The 18,008-nt window shown below is 42.6% G+C and overlaps 1 protein-coding gene across 4 annotated transcripts; it reads left to right on the forward strand.

Annotated features, from left to right (window-relative positions):
- The first annotated feature begins 2,507 nt into the window (after positions 1-2,507).
- Tmem218 (transmembrane protein 218) lies at positions 2,508-17,698 on the forward strand. 4 transcript variants are annotated; one of them, XM_008834990.3, is made up of 5 exons: positions 2,565-2,651; positions 12,433-12,506; positions 12,934-13,044; positions 13,882-13,984; positions 17,005-17,698. In XM_008834990.3, the coding sequence occupies exons 3-5, from the start codon at positions 12,935-12,937 to the stop codon at positions 17,137-17,139; spliced, it is 348 nt and encodes a 115-aa protein (XP_008833212.1). In that variant the 5' UTR covers positions 2,565-2,651; positions 12,433-12,506; position 12,934; the 3' UTR covers positions 17,140-17,698. The 4 variants fall into 4 exon arrangements, with proteins under 4 accessions (XP_008833207.1, XP_008833215.1, XP_008833212.1 ...); XM_017798550.2 differs by having other exon boundaries at positions 2,568-2,651; positions 12,874-13,044; XM_008834985.2 differs by lacking the exon at positions 12,433-12,506 and having other exon boundaries at positions 2,508-2,651.
- The last annotated feature ends 310 nt before the right edge of the window (positions 17,699-18,008 follow it).

Here is an 18,008-nt window from a genome sequence, read left to right on the forward strand (position 1 = left end):
CAGGGTATATATAACTCCAGTGACTCACTTCTCAAATCTAGACCCCACTTTCCAACATCACATACCACCTCCCAATAGTCTAACTAAATTTTGAATCCAATTGATAAACCTATCCATGAAGTCAGAACCCTTCTGATACCAAAAGCCCTACCTCTGAACACTGCTTGACTTTAATATGTGAACCTTTGGGAGGGATGCTTCATATCCAAACCTTAGCACCTTCGATAGATATATTTTACCCTTAGTGTCTCTCTCTCTCTCTCCCTGCTTCATTGCTGCCATGAAGTGAGAAGGGTCTTCACCACACACTCTCCACCATAATGTTTGGTCTCACCACAGACCCAGGGTAATGGAATCAACCGACTATGGATTGAGCTCTCTGAAACTGTAAACCAATATAATCTTTTCCTCTTCTAGGCTGTTTCAGATATTTTGTCGTACAACAGAAGGCTGACTAACATGCATGCATATGGCATTTATGTACATTCTACAGGTACAGTATATAGACTCAGCAGGGGTGGCAAGCAATGTGGAGAGGGATTGGCAGAATCTGGGACACAGACAACAGAGAAAGATTGCGTGGGATTATATCAATCTGTGGTGTGGTTTACAACTTTGACACAGAGATGGCAAAAGATGAAGGCCTGTGGTGATAGCTTCTCAAGTTAAATCATTTAAATCAGAAGATAACACCCCCTTCCAGTTAAAAGGTAAGATGGTAGAGGGAAGATTTGAAGGAAGAACCCCTCCTTCTGGGACAAAAACCCACAGTGTTAGATCCATTGGGAAGACATAAGGAGTTGGGAATACTTCCTCATCTGTGCTTATTCTTAACTTATAATTTAATAAAATCAGTTTGACCATTAGAAATACAAGGGTCTCAACCCTCCCAATCTTAGACTTTTGACCACTTTCTCCTAAAGGCTCAGGACTGGTTTGGACTACACTGTATTTCACTTGACCTTAACCAAAAGATGGAGAAGCGGTTAACATAGCTCTGCATTTCACTATTTTACCTCATGTTCTACAGGTTCTCAGTCCTTGTTCTGTCTCAGCCTGATCAGATCATCTCTGCTGGGATTCCCCCATCTCTGTTCCACTTTCTCTATTCCAGCCAATATGTAGGACCCAGCATGGGTCTTGCTCTCCCATATCTGAATTAACTCCAGACAAAATGAAACAATACAAATAGAAAGTGCTCTGAAATGGTGCTATTTTTTGGAGTAATTATGAATTAGGTTTGGCCCATTGTTACAGCTTAAAGTGCTTCCTAGTTGTTTCCTATATTGTTGGCCTAATATTACAAAACCACACAAAGCTCTCATTAAGATAGGAGTCACATTTTATTCTTGTGTATCCTCTCAGTCTCTAACAACACATAGCTACAGTAACAATTCCAGTGAAATAAATTAATCAGAATAATGCCTTTCTTAATTAACCACATAGCTCCTTACTGGGTCCACTTAAAGCTGTTAAACATGCTAAGAAATTGTTGATCAGTTTATAGAGTTGCAAATGAAGCCTTGAAGCAGAATAAACGTGACTTCTATAATTAATAAAATCCAACCATTCTCCATTTCATTCATAAAATGTTGACTCGGAAACTGAATATACTAAATCAGAGATTCAGACCCAGATATTCAGATATTTCCGTATTTTGTCTAAGGACACAAGCTCAAGGACTGCAGTTCTGAAATCTGGTATTGTTCTTGACTGTTGTCCGTTTCCCCCTTCCTGCTTTCACAGTAGAGGATGTAGTACTTGCCCTGTTTCCTTTTGTTGGCTTGATTGATGAAGTTTTTGGTCCAAGATGCTATAGACTGGGCACAAAATCTTGCCAAGTTCCGGTTAGCACTTAGGTAAGAGCACTCTACTACAAGTGTGGACCAGCTCTCCTTCCAGGTGCCTGGATTGTGTGGGTTTGTAATATAAAGGTTTTATTTGACTGACTTCTGGTCTCTTCCACAGTCTGCCTCTTGGTTACACTACCTTGCCTCAGTCTACTTCAAAAGCTAAAGAAAGAACAAGGCCAAATAAAATAAGACTAGGTAAGGATAACGGAACGTGAAGCTCTTACAACTGGCGCTTTGGACCCAGTTCAAGAGGGTGATTAGGGACTCTGAAGAAGCAGGCCCAAATGATACCTCCCACGCCCAGTCCTGCGCCCTTCCGGAGTCAGTGGGTTGGGGACTGAGATGTTCATCAGACCCGAGGGCAGGCACTGCTGCACAGACCTCCGGACTTCCGGACTGCCTGGCCCCGCCGCTCCACCGCGGGGCAGTGCAGTCTCCAACGGGACAGCGAGAAGCGACTACCCGAGACCAAACTGCCTCCCCTTACTGACCAACGCTCCAGTGGGATAAAGAGAGATGGTGTGACTGACAAGGGGGTATGGCGTGGAGAGGCACCGCTATCCAATCGAAACAGAGGCCAGTTCCTGAACTGACCAATCAGAGGGCATAAAGGAAGATGACGCGCCCACCCACTACTCTGCGTTGACCGGAACCGCGGCAACCGTTAGCCAACGAGAAGGAAACGAGTCGTTGAAAGAGCGGCGTTGATTGGTGCATCCTACATCGTCTGAGTGAAAGCCCACTTGTGATTCGTCTAAGTAGGCCGGAGCCGGTGGGACGGATAGGACCGAATGTGAGGTGAGTCCGGGCCAGGGGAACCCAAGAACCTGGAGAGGGGGTAGCTGGGGAGCCCGGGGAGAAGTCGGAGGCCGGTGCGGAGCCGGGACAGGCGAGGGCGGCGCGCGGGCCTCGCAGTCACCTTAGCGGCGGTTCTGGACCTTCGGCCCGGAGGCTCAGGGATACTGAATTAGGGATGGAGAACGAAAGGCTGTTTTCTGTTTCCTGTTTTTAAGAAAGTAAAATGTTAGTGCCTGCTTTAGGTACCTTTTTCTGACACTTTAGTCCTCCAGCGCTAGCCCTGGGAGCTGATGATGAGTGGGGACAGTGGTTTGTCCCGCCCGTTGGAAGTGAGCAACGGGGAGAGCAGCTCAGGTCCAGCGCTCCTGGGAGGTGCAAGGTGCTGCTGTGTGAACTGGGAAAAGGGCAGAATGGGTCCGAATACGGCGCATCGGTGGTACTTAGGGAGCTTGGCAGTTGGTGTTACCCTGACTTCCATGTGACTTGACTAACAACGGCGGAGGCATTATCCTAATATTTTAAAACCTAAACGATAGTAAAGTTTTTAAAGCAGAAAAAAGTGCGAGCGTTCAGTTCAGTTACTTCGCTGTTGAAAATGTTCAGTTCAAATACTTCGTTGTATTTCCCAAGCTGGCCTCTGACTTGTGGTCGTCTAGTCTCAGCCTCCTGAGTGCTAAGATGACAGGTGTGTACCACCATGCCTGGCCACTCTAATTAATTTTGAACAAGCAATAAAGAAATTGAAAAGGATTTCTCCAGAAAGGTAATCCTGCCCTGTAATCCACAGTTTTCTGGTGCTTTCAAGGACTTGAGTCTGAAAATCGAGGAATGGGTGAGGTATCACCCACCACCAGCAGCTTTAAGCCACATTACACTCTGCATCTGTCCTGGACAGTAAGTCAGCCTGTAAAAGCTATTATTTTTTTCCCTTAAGAGCCTCAGTCTGGTGGTGAGGGCTGTTTTTTTAATCCAGTGAGTTCTGGATGCAGGATTTATCTTCCCTTCAGTTTTCTGTGAGAACTAGATGAGAGGGTGTGTGGAAACGATCTTAGATGAAGGAACAGTGTAGCACACATACACCCAAAAGGGTTTGCAGAGACTTTCCAAAGAAAGGCAGCCTCCATCCCAGGGAGAAAAACAACAAAACACCCGGCCTTGTAGTTACCCTTGTCAGCTGCTAAACAAAGCATTTAAATTTACACTTTTTTTTTTTTTGCTTTTATTCTAGGCTACTTGTTTTAAATGAATTTCCTCTTAAAATTGTGTTGGCTAAATCATCAGTTCTCAAAGAATATTCGAAGTTCTGAATTATAAATGAACAAACACTACTTGTTTTTATCAAAGTTCACTAATGAATAATAAGTTAGCTATTCCAGATGCTTGGGGATGTAGCTCAGATGGTAGCGTGCTTGCCTATAGTATTAATGATGCCAGTGTTCAATCCCCAGCACTTCATGAAGAGGAAGTGGTGGCACACACCTGTAATCTCAGCAGCAGGAAGATCAGAAGTTCAAAATCACTGGGGCTGGAGAGATGGCTCAGTGGTTAAGAGTACTTGATGCTCTTCCAGAGGGGCCAGATTCAGATTCCAGCACCCACACTGGGTAGCTCAAAACTTTCACACACACACACACACACACACACCACACACGAGACATGCATTCACACAGACACATACCCATAAATAAAATAAATCTTGGGGAAAAAAGAAGTTTAAGGTTATCCTCAGCTATATAGCAAGTTGGAGGCCATCCTGGGATACATAAGGCCCTGTTTCAAATTTTAAAAGTTAAAGTTTTAAATGACCTATTCTAGTAGGGGGAATAATCAGTATTATTTCTCACATCTAATTTTTTTTTTTTTTTTGTCTTTTTGAAACAGGGTCTCCTTGTAGCCCCAGCTGTCCTAGAACTCACTATGTAGACCAGGCTGGCCTCGAACTCACAAAGATCCGCCTGTCTCTGCCTCCCAAGTGCTGGGATTAAAGGCATGCACCACCATACCGGGCCTAATCTTATTTTTAAAAATATTTATTTTTTCTGTGTATGAATGTATTGCCTGCATATATGTAAGTGCACCTGTGTCATTCAGTGCCTACAGAGATCAGAAGAGGGCATCAGATCCCCTGGTACTATAGTTATGGACAATTGTTAGCCACAGTAATCCCAGGTACTTGGATTCGAACCTAGGTATTGTGCAAGAGCAACCAGTGCTCTTAATCACTGAGCCATCTCTCCAGCCCCTTTCACATCTAATTTTAAAAATGACTATATATTTGTTTCCTCTACGGCATCATTCTATAGTATGCCCAGCCCTTCCTTTCCATATTTAAGATATATGGTTTGGGGGCTGAAGAGATGTCTTGGTGGTTAAGAATGCTCACTGCTCTTCTAGAGGACCAAAGTTTAGTTCCCAGCACCCACATGTGGTGACTCACAGTTGTCTGTAACTCCAACTCCAGAGGATCTGACACCTTCAGGCATCTGTGGGCACCTTGCACACACACACACACACACACACACACACACACACACAAATAAAAAAATTTAAAAACCTGGGGCTGGAAAGATGGCTCAGCAGTTAAGAACACTGATTGTTCTTGCAGAAGACCCAGGTTTATATCCCAGCACCCACATGGCAGCTGACAACTGTCCATAACTCCGGTCCCAGGGGATCCAACAGCCTCTTCTGACCTCTGCGGGCATTACACAACACAGGTGCACTTACCTATATGCAGGCAATACACACATACACATAAAATAAAAATAATTAAAAAAAATTAAAAACCCAAAATTTATGCTCTGGTTAAATAATGAGCCTCATTTTTAGGATAGAGGACTGTTGATCTTACTTTTTAAAAAGTCATAGCACATATGTAATTCAAAGTCTTCAGAGCTAGTAAGCCTCCATAGGAGATCAGTGTTTCTAATGTTACCAGCTCTTAAGAGTTGATCTAGGTCTTCTACATTATTATGTAGTATTCAAAACAGTTCATTTTGAATAGTTATTTTCTTCAGCAATATCATTAGCTTGGTCAGCCAAGCTGGAAACCAAACTAATGATTTCTGATACTTGTTTTGATCCCTTTCCATTTCCACAGCTAAGGCCCTTATCATCTCATATCTGGAGAATTGTAGTAGTCTACTAACTGATCACTCTTCTCTGGTCTCTCATCCCAAATCATGTACACCCTGTCACAGTTACCCTCCTCCCCACCTCCCTTACTGGGAACTGATGCTAGGTAAGAACGCTACCACTGAGCCTCCCTCCCCACCCTTGTTGTCCTTTTTAGTAACTTTATTTTGAAACAGAGTCTTACCACATAGCCCAGATAGGGCTTGAACTTGGCAGTTCTGTCTCAGCCACTCAGCCAACTGGGATTATAGGCCTGAAAACCATTAGGCCAAGCTACCAGTTAGTTACCTTTTTAAAACTTAAGAAGTTTCCCAGATATTTAGAAACCAGAAAATATCACATTCTCTGGTATGGGTAGTATAACAAATAGTTGTGCCCTACCAGCTAGATGTATTCATAAGTATTAGCATCTTGGCAGTCTGCTTAAGCCTTTTATTTTAAAGAAATGAAACATCAGATATAATTCAAATGCTTTCTGTTCTCTTTGCTGGTCCCTTTCTGCGCCCATCTCCCCTCAGAGACACCAGAGCGGCTGTGTCTAATTTATACCCATGTTTCTTTTATTGTGTTTTGTGTGTGTGTGAGTGTGAGTGTGTGTGTGTGTGTGTGTGTGTGTGTGTTTACATGCATGTGTATATATGTTTGGAGGCTGGGGGTTAACCCCAGGTGTCATCCTCAAGAACTCTGTGTACATACTTTGAAATAGGGTCTCTCATTGACCTGGAGTTCAATTTAGATAGAGTGGCTGGCCAGCAAAGCCTCAAGGATCCTCCAGTGTCCACTTTCTCAGCACTGGGATTATGAGCACATGCCACTACGCTCAGCATTTTTGTGTGGATTCTGGAGATCTAACTCAGGTCTCCTGCTTATAGCGCAAGCACTTTACCAGTTGAGCCATGTCCCCAGGCCTATAACTCATGTTTCTATATTTTTGCTATGTATATATGTACATCATAAATTATATGTTATTGATTTTTCTTTTAAGCTTAAAAGTAGTATACTGTAGATTTCATTTTACAGCTTTTTTAATTTACATATTTGTATGAATGTGTCTGGATTTATGTTTTAGATGGGGCTCCAGTAGACTAGAGCTAGAGATTCTCGTACCTCAGTCCCTCAGGTGTTGGTGTTACAGGCGTATACCACTGTGCCTGACTGCATCATGCTTTTTAGTCACTCAGCATTGCTTCTGAGATAATATTCATATCAGCACATACTGATCAAATTCATTCATTTTAAAAGTGTTCATTATGAGAATATAACATTGTATACATTACCTTTTTGGTAGGTGTTTAGCTTTTCTCCTGCTATTTTGCTATTATAAATGAAGTTGCAATGAATGTCCTTGTATGTGCTTCCTTTTATGAAGGTTTCTAGAGCAGTACTTTTCCAAGGTGGTAGCATGCCCCTGGGGGGCATTTGAGAACTGGTGAAGGCCGTATTTAGTTATTATTGTGGTTGGAAGATACCAGAGGGCTGGGCATGCTAGATGTTGCACAATGCATGGGGCAGTCCTCAAATGAAGAATTATCCTGCATCCTGTACAACTTTCCAGAGTTCCCTAGGATATTCATTTATAATTATCTGGGCCTAGAACCTAACTCCATTTTTTTGTATCAACATAATGTAATTTTTGGCACAGTTTAATATAGTATAATTTCTAGGAATGCAACAACTCTAAAGTAACTCAAAGGGAAATTATACTGATTTGTGGTTTGGAACTTTAACAAGAGTTGTTCCTCAGTTTAGAGAAATCACATAACTAAAAGCAGCACAGCTCGTGGTATTTGAGTTGCCAGTACAACACACCTGGAGAATCTTCATGTGTAGCGTTTGCGCTCCTGGTGATTCTAAGTTTAGGTGCAAGCATCTGACTACTGTACTTCATTATGTATTCTAGTGTAGTCAGCCTGAACATTCATATATTTAAACATATGCTATTTCATTATGAATTACTTCCAACTAAAATCAACTTCTGTACATAACACAAAGTAGAGGTCTAGTTTTATTACTTTTTGCTCAATCATTTGTGCTACCACCACTGTGAAGCCCTTCACCTCCTGATTCCTGCAGCCAGCTCCTTCCTGAGCAGTATGAAGTTCTCATGAATGCATGAATCTGTTTCTGGGTTTTCAATTTCATGCCACCCGTCCCTGTGTCTTTGTACCACTGTCACACTGTTTTAATTACCTTGCTTTTATAACATGTCTGTGGCAGTTGGTAGCAAGGAAGGCAAGTTGCCATCCTACTTCTCAGAACTGTGTCGGCTGTTCCTGGGTTTTTACTGTCCTGTCTGAATTTAGGATTCATTTTCCAGTTTCATAAAAATATACTTATATTTTTGGATTTTGGTTAGAATTGCACTGGGTTTATTGGTTAAGTTGAGCTCTTTTAATTAAACTATCCCTCAAAGAGCATGAGTTATTTCTCTGTTCAGCCTCCTTTATTTCACTATTCAGGTACTTAAAAAAAAAGGTCTTTGCATAATGTTTTATAATTTTACTTATAAAAATCATATAACTCTTTTTTGTGTTTATTCATACTTATACATGTATACATATGCATACATGTTTTTACTATGAAAGTTTCAAATATATTCAAATATGTAGAACATAGTGTATGTAGCCAACATACACTTACCCATTATCTGCCCTCAGCAACTAGCTCATGACTGGTCTGCTTCATGTTAGCCCCTTCACTGCCTCTCCCCCAAATCACATGAAATACCCAGACAGCATGTTCATGTCTGTGTATATATGTATATCATAAAGAATCAGTACCTTAAAAAATAAATATTTCACAGCTGGGCATGATGGCGCACGCCTTTAATCCCAGCACTTGGGAGGCAGAGGCAGGCGGATCCCTGTGAGTTCAAGGCCAGCCTGGTCTACATAGTGAGTTCCAGGACAGCTGGGGCTTGGGAGACCCTGTCTCAGAAAGACCAAAAAAAAAAAAAAAAAAAAAAAGAAAAAAAAAAAAAAAAAAAAGAGAAAGAAAAGAAAACAATATATACATGTATTTCACTTTTAAAAAAAAAAGTAATTCTCCTAATTTCATTGACTATCCAGTGACTATTGAGATTTCTCCCCAGCCATCTCACAGGAGGTTCTTGTAGTTTGCTGTGTTTGAATCAGGACTCAAAGAAGGACCAGGCTCTTATGTTGCATTGGGCTGATTATGTCTCTTGAATTTTTTTCTTTAAGCTTTTTAGTAAACATATACAGTAGCACATGTACAGAAAATGCTCCTTTTCTCATATTGGTCATTCAGTTTACCTTGTTTGTCTTATTTTTTTCTCTGCCTAATCTATTTCTGAAATAATAGTAAAACCTGTTAAATCATGGGTTTACTGTTTATTGTGGTACCTTGATCTATTTTAACTATATCTTTTGAGGCTTTGTTGTTAGGTTCATATTTGCTTCAAGTTGTATTTGTTAAACCATTACTTTTCAAATATTTTTACATTGCTAACTTATATTTTAGTTTGTTTCACTTGTTTATGGCAAACCACATGACATAAAGTTTACCATCTTAACCATTTTTAAATGTACAGTGCAGTAGTGCTCACTACATCTACATTATTGTGAAACAGATCTCCAGAAGCTTCATCTTGAAAAACATGCACTGTGCGCTTTCTAAGCATCGTTCCCCACATTACCGCCCCCCATATTTGCTTTCTTAATGTTTACTCGGATATCTTCTTCAAGTTCTGTGTTTTCAGCCTCTCTTTCATTTGCTTTTTGTGTAGCTTTTGTAAAGAGATGCTGTTATTTTTTTAAATCCAGCATGAGAATCTTTCAGTAGTCAGGTATGGTATATTTGCATTTACTATGATACGATTATTGTTATATAATAGCTTTATTTTATATTCTCGTGTGTGTGTGTGTGTGTGTGTGTGTGTGTGTGTGTTTTACAGAGGATTGCACCCAGAACCTCACCTATGCTAGGTAAATGTTCTACCACCAATCTGTATCTCCTGGCTTACTTCATATTCACTCTTTTTTTTAAAAAAAATATTTGTGTGTATGGTGTATGTACATGTTTGTATACATGTGTGCATGTGTGCATGCAGGGACACACAGTAGTGTGTTTGTGATGGAGGCCAGAAGTCAATTCCAGGTGCCTTCCTCAATTGCTTTTCCACCTTTTTTTTGTCTTTTTGAGACAGTGTCTCCCAGTAGTCCCAGCCGACCTGAACTCACTATGTAGACCAGGCTGGCCTTGAACTCACAGAGATCTGCCTGCCTATGCCTCCCGAGTGCTGGGACTAAAGGCGTGCGCCACTATGCCCAGCTAGTTCCACCTTATTTTTGAGACAGTATTTCTCACTGAAGTACACACTGGTGAACCTGGAGTTCACCAATTGGCTTGACTGGCTGACCTGTGAGCTCCAGGGTTCTCTTGTCTCTACCCCCAGTACTGGGGTTATAGATGGGCACCACTGCACCCAGCTTTTATATGGGTCTGGAGATTGGAACTCGGGTCCTCATGCTTGTGCAGCAGGCACTTTACCAGCTTCGCTGTCTCTCCTGGCCCCTCATACTCACTCTTAAGGAGTCTGCATGCCTACCATAGTGGTATCCCCAAAGAGATTTTAGTTTTGTCTCTATTGGGATCCCATGGATTTCTTCCTTTTATCCTAGTTTTTATATTAATGGTTTACTTTTGAATCCCACACCACCTGATAGTGTAACTTGAACTTTGCCTGCCTGTGATGTTAGGATCTAGATTTCTCTCAGTCTTTTTTTGACATATCCTGAGGCCATTGGCCAGCTATCTTCAAGTAAGACCTTAGGAAGATTTTCAGGGTCTATTTCAAACACTGATTGGCCCTTTGAGGGCCCAAGGTCATGCACTGTTCTCAACTCTGCTTCTCTGCATCATGGGCTGAGACCTGACCTCAGAAACACTCGTAGGCCTCCATCTGGTGCCAGGGCCACTGTGGACTTTGAGCTCAGCTCCTGCTTAGCACTCAGGCTTTGAGGCACATTTAGTTCACAGCACTTTAGATTTTAGTTTATTTCTTTTTAAAAGTCTGTCTTAATAGTTCCACATGTTCACTGTTGTGTGAGGTATGTCCCTTGTGTGAGGTATGTCCCTTGTGAGCCCTGTCTAGCATATTAACCAGAAGTTACAGTCACCTTTCTGAACCTTGATCTGACCTCATTGCCCCTTCACTTGTTTTTTGCAGACTTATTAGCCTTACTTCCTTTCTTCATCCAACAAATATTTATCGCACATAATCTTTATGCTAAGAACTGAGTACATCAGTGTGAGAAAAACAAAGTTTCTGCCCTCATGAGTTTACTATTTCACTGAGGGAGACAGAAACAAACTTGTAAGCAAATGAACAAAGGTGTTAACTATAGTGGCTGTAGATGTAGTTCAGTAGTAGTAGAGCACTTGCCTCACATGCATGAGCCCTGGGAGGTTAACTACAGGTGGTGAAGAGTACACTGAAGGAAATAGTTGGAGAAGAACTCTTTGAGAGAACTACTTTAAATGGTAAGTTGGGGAAGGTCTTTCTGAGATTGACATCCGTTCTCCGATGAAACCACAGTATGGACCGTGATGAGAGGCCAGCCCACCCATGCAAACAGCAGGGGCCTTGCTGGGAGTTGAAGGTTAATCTTGGCAGTAGAAAGAGCAAGGACAAGACCTGGAGGTGTGGAAGCACTTGTTGTGCTGGTTGGAGTTGCTGAGATGATACATGAGGCTCTAAGGAGGGCGGAGTGCTCTCCAGGGAGGATGGAGGCAGATGGGGGCTCCTTCTGCCCCATCATCCCACCACACCGATTCCTTGCCAGGAGGCACCTCCCTTGGAGCCTTTCTCCCTACCTAAGCTCCTGCTGCGCTTTGCTTTTGCAGCTTATCAGAGTGTATATGGATAGCTGTTTGCATCACATTCTCTAGTAGATGTCAAGCTTTTGCTGGAGTATAAATCATACTTCCCTTTGTCACCCCAACTAGGAGCACAGTGCTTTAATCATAAATGTTGATTGACTAAATGTATTTCTTTTAGCAGTTCATGCTTAAATAAGCTTACAAAATTATCAGGTAAATTATCAGGTAAGGAAAACCAGCAACCTAAGGAAGAATCTGTTAAGATTTGTCCCTGATACTGAAAAGGAAATGGTATGACCTCATAGTGGGTTGAATGGTGGCCCCTAGAAATACGTCCATACCTAATCCTCAGAATTTGTGAACGTGACTTTATTTGGCAAAAGGGTCTTTGTGGATGTAATTAAGGTCAGGACCTGAGTCCAGTGATAGGTAGCCTTAGAATGAGCAGACAGCAGATGAGGAAAGTGCCACATGGAGACGGAGACAGTGACTGGAATCACAAGCCCGGGAATGCACGCCTGGAGCCACAGAAGCTGGAAGGGCCAAGGAAGCATCTGCTAGATCCTGTAGGGGGTGTGGCCCTGCTAGCACCCTTATTTTAGATGTGTGGTCTCAAGAAGAGTGAGAGGATGAATTTCTGTTCTGTAAGCCACAATCAGGAAGCTAACACAGTTATACTGCACTTACATCTTCCATAGTGAGGCTATAATACCTTCCTGGTTACCACAATTAAATAAGCTAGGTCTTATAAAGCACTTAGCACCTAGAAAATGTCCAAAAATAATGATGGCTGTTCTTTTAGGAACTGGAAATTTGCTTCCTTTTGTGAATAAGAACTCAACAACAGAGTGGAAATTTCTGTCTTGTGATTGACTGGTGAGTCAAAGTTCGTATCTTAGATTTGACCAGAGCTTCAACTTCTGCTTTGGCCCTGGACCCTTCTAGCAACCTTAGTTAGGATTTTGTGGACAACGAGAGCTCAGGTTTCTACTGTGTAGGCTGAGGGAAGAAGTCAAAGTAGAACTCAAGAGACCAAATTTTAAATGGCACATGTGGAACAGAAATAGTGCCCCAGTCCCCACACAGAGAAAACTCTGGGTTGTACATTCCCAGTTCTCATTAAGAGACTCCGGGACTGGACATTCCTGGAAATTAAAGACCCATCATGAGTGAGCCCCCTAACACATCTGTCATCAAGATTCCACATATTGAGTTCAGGTTTTCTATGTTGTCTGAACACCAGGAGTGGACGAGGAAAGGAATCCATCCAGACCATAGGCTAATGCTGCTCCCTGCCCCCCAGGATGGCTGGCACAGTGCTGGGAGTGGGTGCCGGTGTGTTCCTCCTTGCTCTGATCTGGGTGTTGGTGCTGCTGCTGTGTGTGCTGTTATCCAGAGCCTCTGGGATCGCTAGGTAAGGCATTCTTTCCTGCTGGGAGTCCTAGGTAAAAGCAATTAGAGGCAAAATCGCTGACGCTCATTAAACATTTAGAATTCAAAGATCATTTTTGTAATTACTGGCAGTTTGAATGAGTTGCATTTTAACCTCTTATCATAAGCACTAACTGTGTTATTTATGCTCTGAGGCAGAGGTGGGAGGAGAACGGAAGTGTATTTTTCAGTTCTCACTGAGGAGGAGATGGGGAGGGGAATAAGATGACAAGGGAATTTTGACTACTACTGAATTTCTTGGGCATTGTACATGGGAATTTTTCCTAATTGTTCAGATTTATGACACATTTGGTCCAGTTCCTAAGGTGCTAGCCTGGGCCCAGAGACACTGAGGAAACTTTCAGTGAGTTGGGCTGGCCCTCTGTATCAGGCTATAACCTATCCCTGAAGACACTTGAGAGAGTCACATGCTGGCAGGATTATATCAGTAATAAGCAGAGTTACAGCATTTACTGAAGTATTCTGGTCTGAAAATAACTAAAGTATGCGACCGTGGGAGGGCAGTGCTTTGATTTGTGTGTGTGTGTGTGTGTGTGTGTGTATCTGTGCGCACACACACACCTTTTGCAGAAAGCACAAATGCAAACTATGCATTCTCATTGTTAGGAACTGAGAAGTACCAGGAGTAAATAATGATGTGCCCAGCTAGCAACTGTTTAGGAAGAAAGGCTTTGGGATGGAGGACTTTGTGACAGCTAAGCTCTGAATTTCGTTAAGGGACTGAAACAGAATATTGACCCCAAGGAAGAGCCAGCACTGATGGATGCAGTGCTTTTAATGCTTGTCTCTTTGTCCCCAGGTTCTCCATCGTTTTTGTCTTCCTCGGTGCTCTGATCATCACTTCAGTTCTATTGCTTTTCCCCCGAGCCAGTGAATTCCCAGCTCCAGAGGTTGAAATGAAGGTAAAGCTATTGGCTTTCATTTTGCCCCTAACCTCAGCCTCCTCCATCCTACCCTCTGACCTGAGATGAGTTCACACAACAATGGGGCAAGCTCCATGGGAGTTGCCAGTCTCCTGTCCTTCTACCCTGGAAAAGAATCTGAATCCCACCTGCAGCAGCACCAGGCAGTGGTTTACCCATTGTGCTATCATCTGCAGCTTCCAACAAGTTGTATGACAATGTGGGAAGCCACCCCTGCTGTGGAGACAGGAAGGGAAAAGAGTTGGGAACTGGCACAGGCCTGAAGTGAGGTGCTCCTCTTCCTGGTTGCCTTGGCTGGGAATCTCAGGTCCTGAGTCAAAGTCAATGCCATGCTCTCAGGTGCTGAGTGACATGGTTCCATCTCTCTGAGGTTGACTGTTTCCCCTTGTGGTACTTAGAGAATCACTTCCATAGAGAACAGTGAGGGAGGAGGAGCCTTTCTATGGAAAGTGGAAGGTGGAGTTACAGGTAAGTCCATACTAATGATTCCTTTCATCCTTGTTCCTGAGACCACATCTGCCAGCTCCCACTGCTGAGTAGATTTCTATCCCCTCTCTCGGAGTCTGGATCTGCAGATCTCTCCTGTTGTAATTCAGTCCTTATTTGGGGCTCTGGTTCTGCCATATATGGCTGGTCTCAGACCCAGTCTATGGCTAAGAGTACTGACCTCTTCTGTCCCATTATACTTCTTGTAACTTTCTTTTTCCTTTCAGTTTTAGTTTTGAAATAGAAACAATGATAATAGCTAACATTTCTTAAGGGCATACTCTGGGCCAAGTCTTGCACTAAGCACCTTGTTTATGTCATTTAAAACATACGACACCCATACATAGTAGGAAGTAGGTACTATTATTCTCCCCATTTTATAGATGAGGATGCTGGAGGTTAAGGCAACTTGTCCAGGGTCATACCTACCCAGGAAGAAGGAGGGCAAGGACTGAGCTCTGTCTTCAGAATCACTGGGAACTCAACAGACTATCAGAGGCCGTTTTACAGATTTCATGGATTATCAATTTGATAGACTCTGCAAAATTATGTAATTTTTGAGGTAAAATGAACACATATTCCAATTCTACCTAGGACTAATGATGGTAAAGAGAAGAAAATTAGTTCTGAAAACTCCAAGGGAAATTATGCTGACCACACAGGTTCCAGGAATTACTCCCTGGGGCCAGGTTCTTCTCTCTGTATTTGGCAACCTCTCAGTGTAACTTCCAAGCCAGTATCTTTGTATCTAAGGGGTAGAGTGACATGGGCTGCCATGTTTCTAGATTACTGCAGATGTAACTATTGGGAAAGGCACAAGGCAAGCACGGTTCCTAAATCAATCCCTCTATTCTGGCATCTGGGTTTCAGACTCAGGAGAGGATGGGGACTGAGCAAAGTATGTTCGTCAGCAAGGCCAGCAGAATTGGAGTTCTCATTTTCAGGTTCTGAGAGACATGGTTCCATCTCTCCATTTCAGGTCCCTACAGCAACCTGGCTCAATACTGTATCAATAATACATGGCCTGGGCCTTCTGCACCCAAGGCCCGCTAATTGGCTAATTAAAAAGTGAAACAGTCGAGCGAGCAAACATGTAGCCCACGAGAGACTTGTTCAGTACTGGAGCCAAGGTCAAAGTTATGTTAAAGCTGCTTCATCAAACTGACCTTTGTTGTAAGCTGACTGTTGGAGTAGTCTCTGGAGCCACTAGGGTGGTAGTAGCCATCTTCTTAGTGTCGTTAGATCTTACTCATGCCACTGCTGGGACATCACAGGTTCTTTGTGCATCAGCACTGTATTAGCTTTCTTCTGCTGCTATAACAAATCCTGCCAGCACAACAGTTTCCAACACAAATATGTTATTCACACTTGCATAAGTTAAAAGTCCACTGTCAATCTCCCTGGGCTAAAATCAAGGGGTAGGCAAGGCTGTGTATCTTTCTGGAGAGTATAGAGATATACTTATTCCTGAGCTTTCAGCTGTACAGACTGCTCCTAGTCCCTGGCCCATGGCTGTCTTCATAGCCAGCAACATGTCATCTCTCTGACACTGTGTCCATCTCACATCTTTTCTTGACCCAGTTTTCTGCTCTTTTTTAACTCTGTATTAACATTGTGCCTGCCTGGATTAGATAATCCAAGCCAGTGTCCCTATTTTAGGGTCAGCTGATTGGCAACCTTAACTTCCCTTTGTTATACAATTCAATGTACTTACAATTTCTGGGAATTAAGTTCTTTGGTCTTTGCCAGTTATCTTCAGGCATTTGGGAGTCTTCTAGGCATGAGTTCTCAAGGCGTCTATGAGGTTAGGCCCTCATTTGTTTTATGATAGCTGCTTTTTCCTGCCCAAATTTAAGTACCACTGTTTAGCTCTGGGGAAAGTGGAACTGTAGAAGTAGACAGTAGACAACTGGGTAGAGGCAGGTTGTTACAGGTTTTTGTCAGCAAAGACCAGTAGAATTGGGGTCTCAGGTATGACTGGTTACCAGGCAACTAACTGTATGATCCAGCAAGCTACATACCCTTAGTGTTTTAATATCTTAGGCAAGTAGCCAGTGGGTTGATGGCATTTAGGGTTGGGTCATACATTCATGGAAACTTCCTATACTATTTTATTTTAATGTATATTTCAAAGTCTCGATAATAGTAAATACTTTAACAACAAAATAAGCTGTTCTAGCACCAAGCATGCTGCCATTAATTTTTCAGATAGCTGATTTTACAGCATAAACAAGCTCCTCCAAGGACTTTGAAGCATTGGAACCTCCTAAACTGAGCCATTTGTTCCTGTACCTTCTTACTTTTCTTTTTTAAACCTTGTGTCTCCTATTCAGAGAGCTGAGAAAAAGGTTTTTCATACCCATATATAGAGGGAACCCAGGGCCAGATGCTGCTGGAAGTTCAGCGTATGAGCCAAGGAACTCGGGTACATTCGTCAGATCTCATCAGATCTCGAATTAACACTGGCAGGGCTGGAGTGGCGGCGATTCCATGTTGACTTTCTCTCTCTCCAGATCGTGGATACCTTTTTCATTGGCCGCTATGTCCTGCTGGCTGTACTCAGCGCTGTCTTTCTTGGAGGCGTCTTCTTGGTTCTTACTCAACATGCACTGGAGCCAATCTATGCCAAACCACTGCGGTCCTGCTGAGCACTGTTCCAGAAACGCAAGGCATTTTGCTGTGATGGGTGAGCAGAAAGGTACTCTTCAGAGCCTTGATTGACAGTCTTCATGTCTTCAGAGCAGAGGAATATCCATTTACCACTAAGACAACTCTCTTGAGCCCAGGATTTCTGAAACTGCACAAAGTAGACCTGTGGGCAAAGATGGTCACCATCTGAAGAGGGACACTGCTGTTTTCTTATACCCATACTTTAGGATTTCTGTCTGTTTTGAAAGGGATGTAGTAACAGTGATGTGCTTGGAATAATTTTCAGTTGTCATTAGTAGCAAATTTGGGGAGAAGGAACAGAAGAACCTGGTTCTTTTTGATAATGTGTAAAATTCTTAGCTGTGTGACTGGAATCATTTGGAAGAGAAGGGCATTCAAACACAAATGGTTGCTTTAATGTGATAGCTTTAGAAGATGTGTTAGGTGGCGGTCATTGACCATCCCATGGTGTAATTCATAGAGCTATCTAAAGGCAATCGGTGTCACTTGTGCTCTAATAAAGCAATGAATAACCAAAGGGATAAATTTCTCTTCACACTCCTGGCTACAGCTTTTGTATATTTACTGTTTACGTTTCAAGTTTGCTTAAAGATTAGAGAAAAGGCATGGAAATGGTTGGTGTCTTCCTCCATGTATCCTAGCTTTCTTCTTTCAGGATTTGGCGGATTCTGGATGCCTTTAAATATTGTTTAGTATTATACGAGTCCACTTTGGGCTTTGGCTCTTTTTATTTTCTTTTGGCAGTACTGGGATTTGAACCTAGGGCTTCACACATGCTAGGCAAGCCCTCCTTTTACTTTTTGTGAGTCCACTTTGGGCTTTGGCCCTTTTTATTTTCTTTTGGCAG

Source organism: Nannospalax galili, unplaced genomic scaffold (assembly GCF_000622305.1).
Source record: "Nannospalax galili isolate Female #2095 unplaced genomic scaffold, S.galili_v1.0 scaffold690, whole genome shotgun sequence".
NCBI lineage: Eukaryota > Metazoa > Chordata > Mammalia > Rodentia > Spalacidae > Nannospalax > Nannospalax galili.

What these genes read in the sequence shown, in the direction of transcription:
- Tmem218 (XM_008834985.2), top strand. Translation starts at nt 12,935, where the DNA reads ATGGCTGGCACAGTGCTGGGAGTGGGTGCCGGTGTGTTCCTCCTTGCT. An exon ending in AGAGCCTCTGGGATCGCTAG is followed by an intron (nt 13,045 to 13,881) that starts GTAAGGCATTCT and finishes CTTTGTCCCCAG; the next exon opens with GTTCTCCATCGTTTTTGTCT. An exon ending in CTCCAGAGGTTGAAATGAAG is followed by an intron (nt 13,985 to 17,004) that starts GTAAAGCTATTG and finishes CTCTCTCTCCAG; the next exon opens with ATCGTGGATACCTTTTTCAT.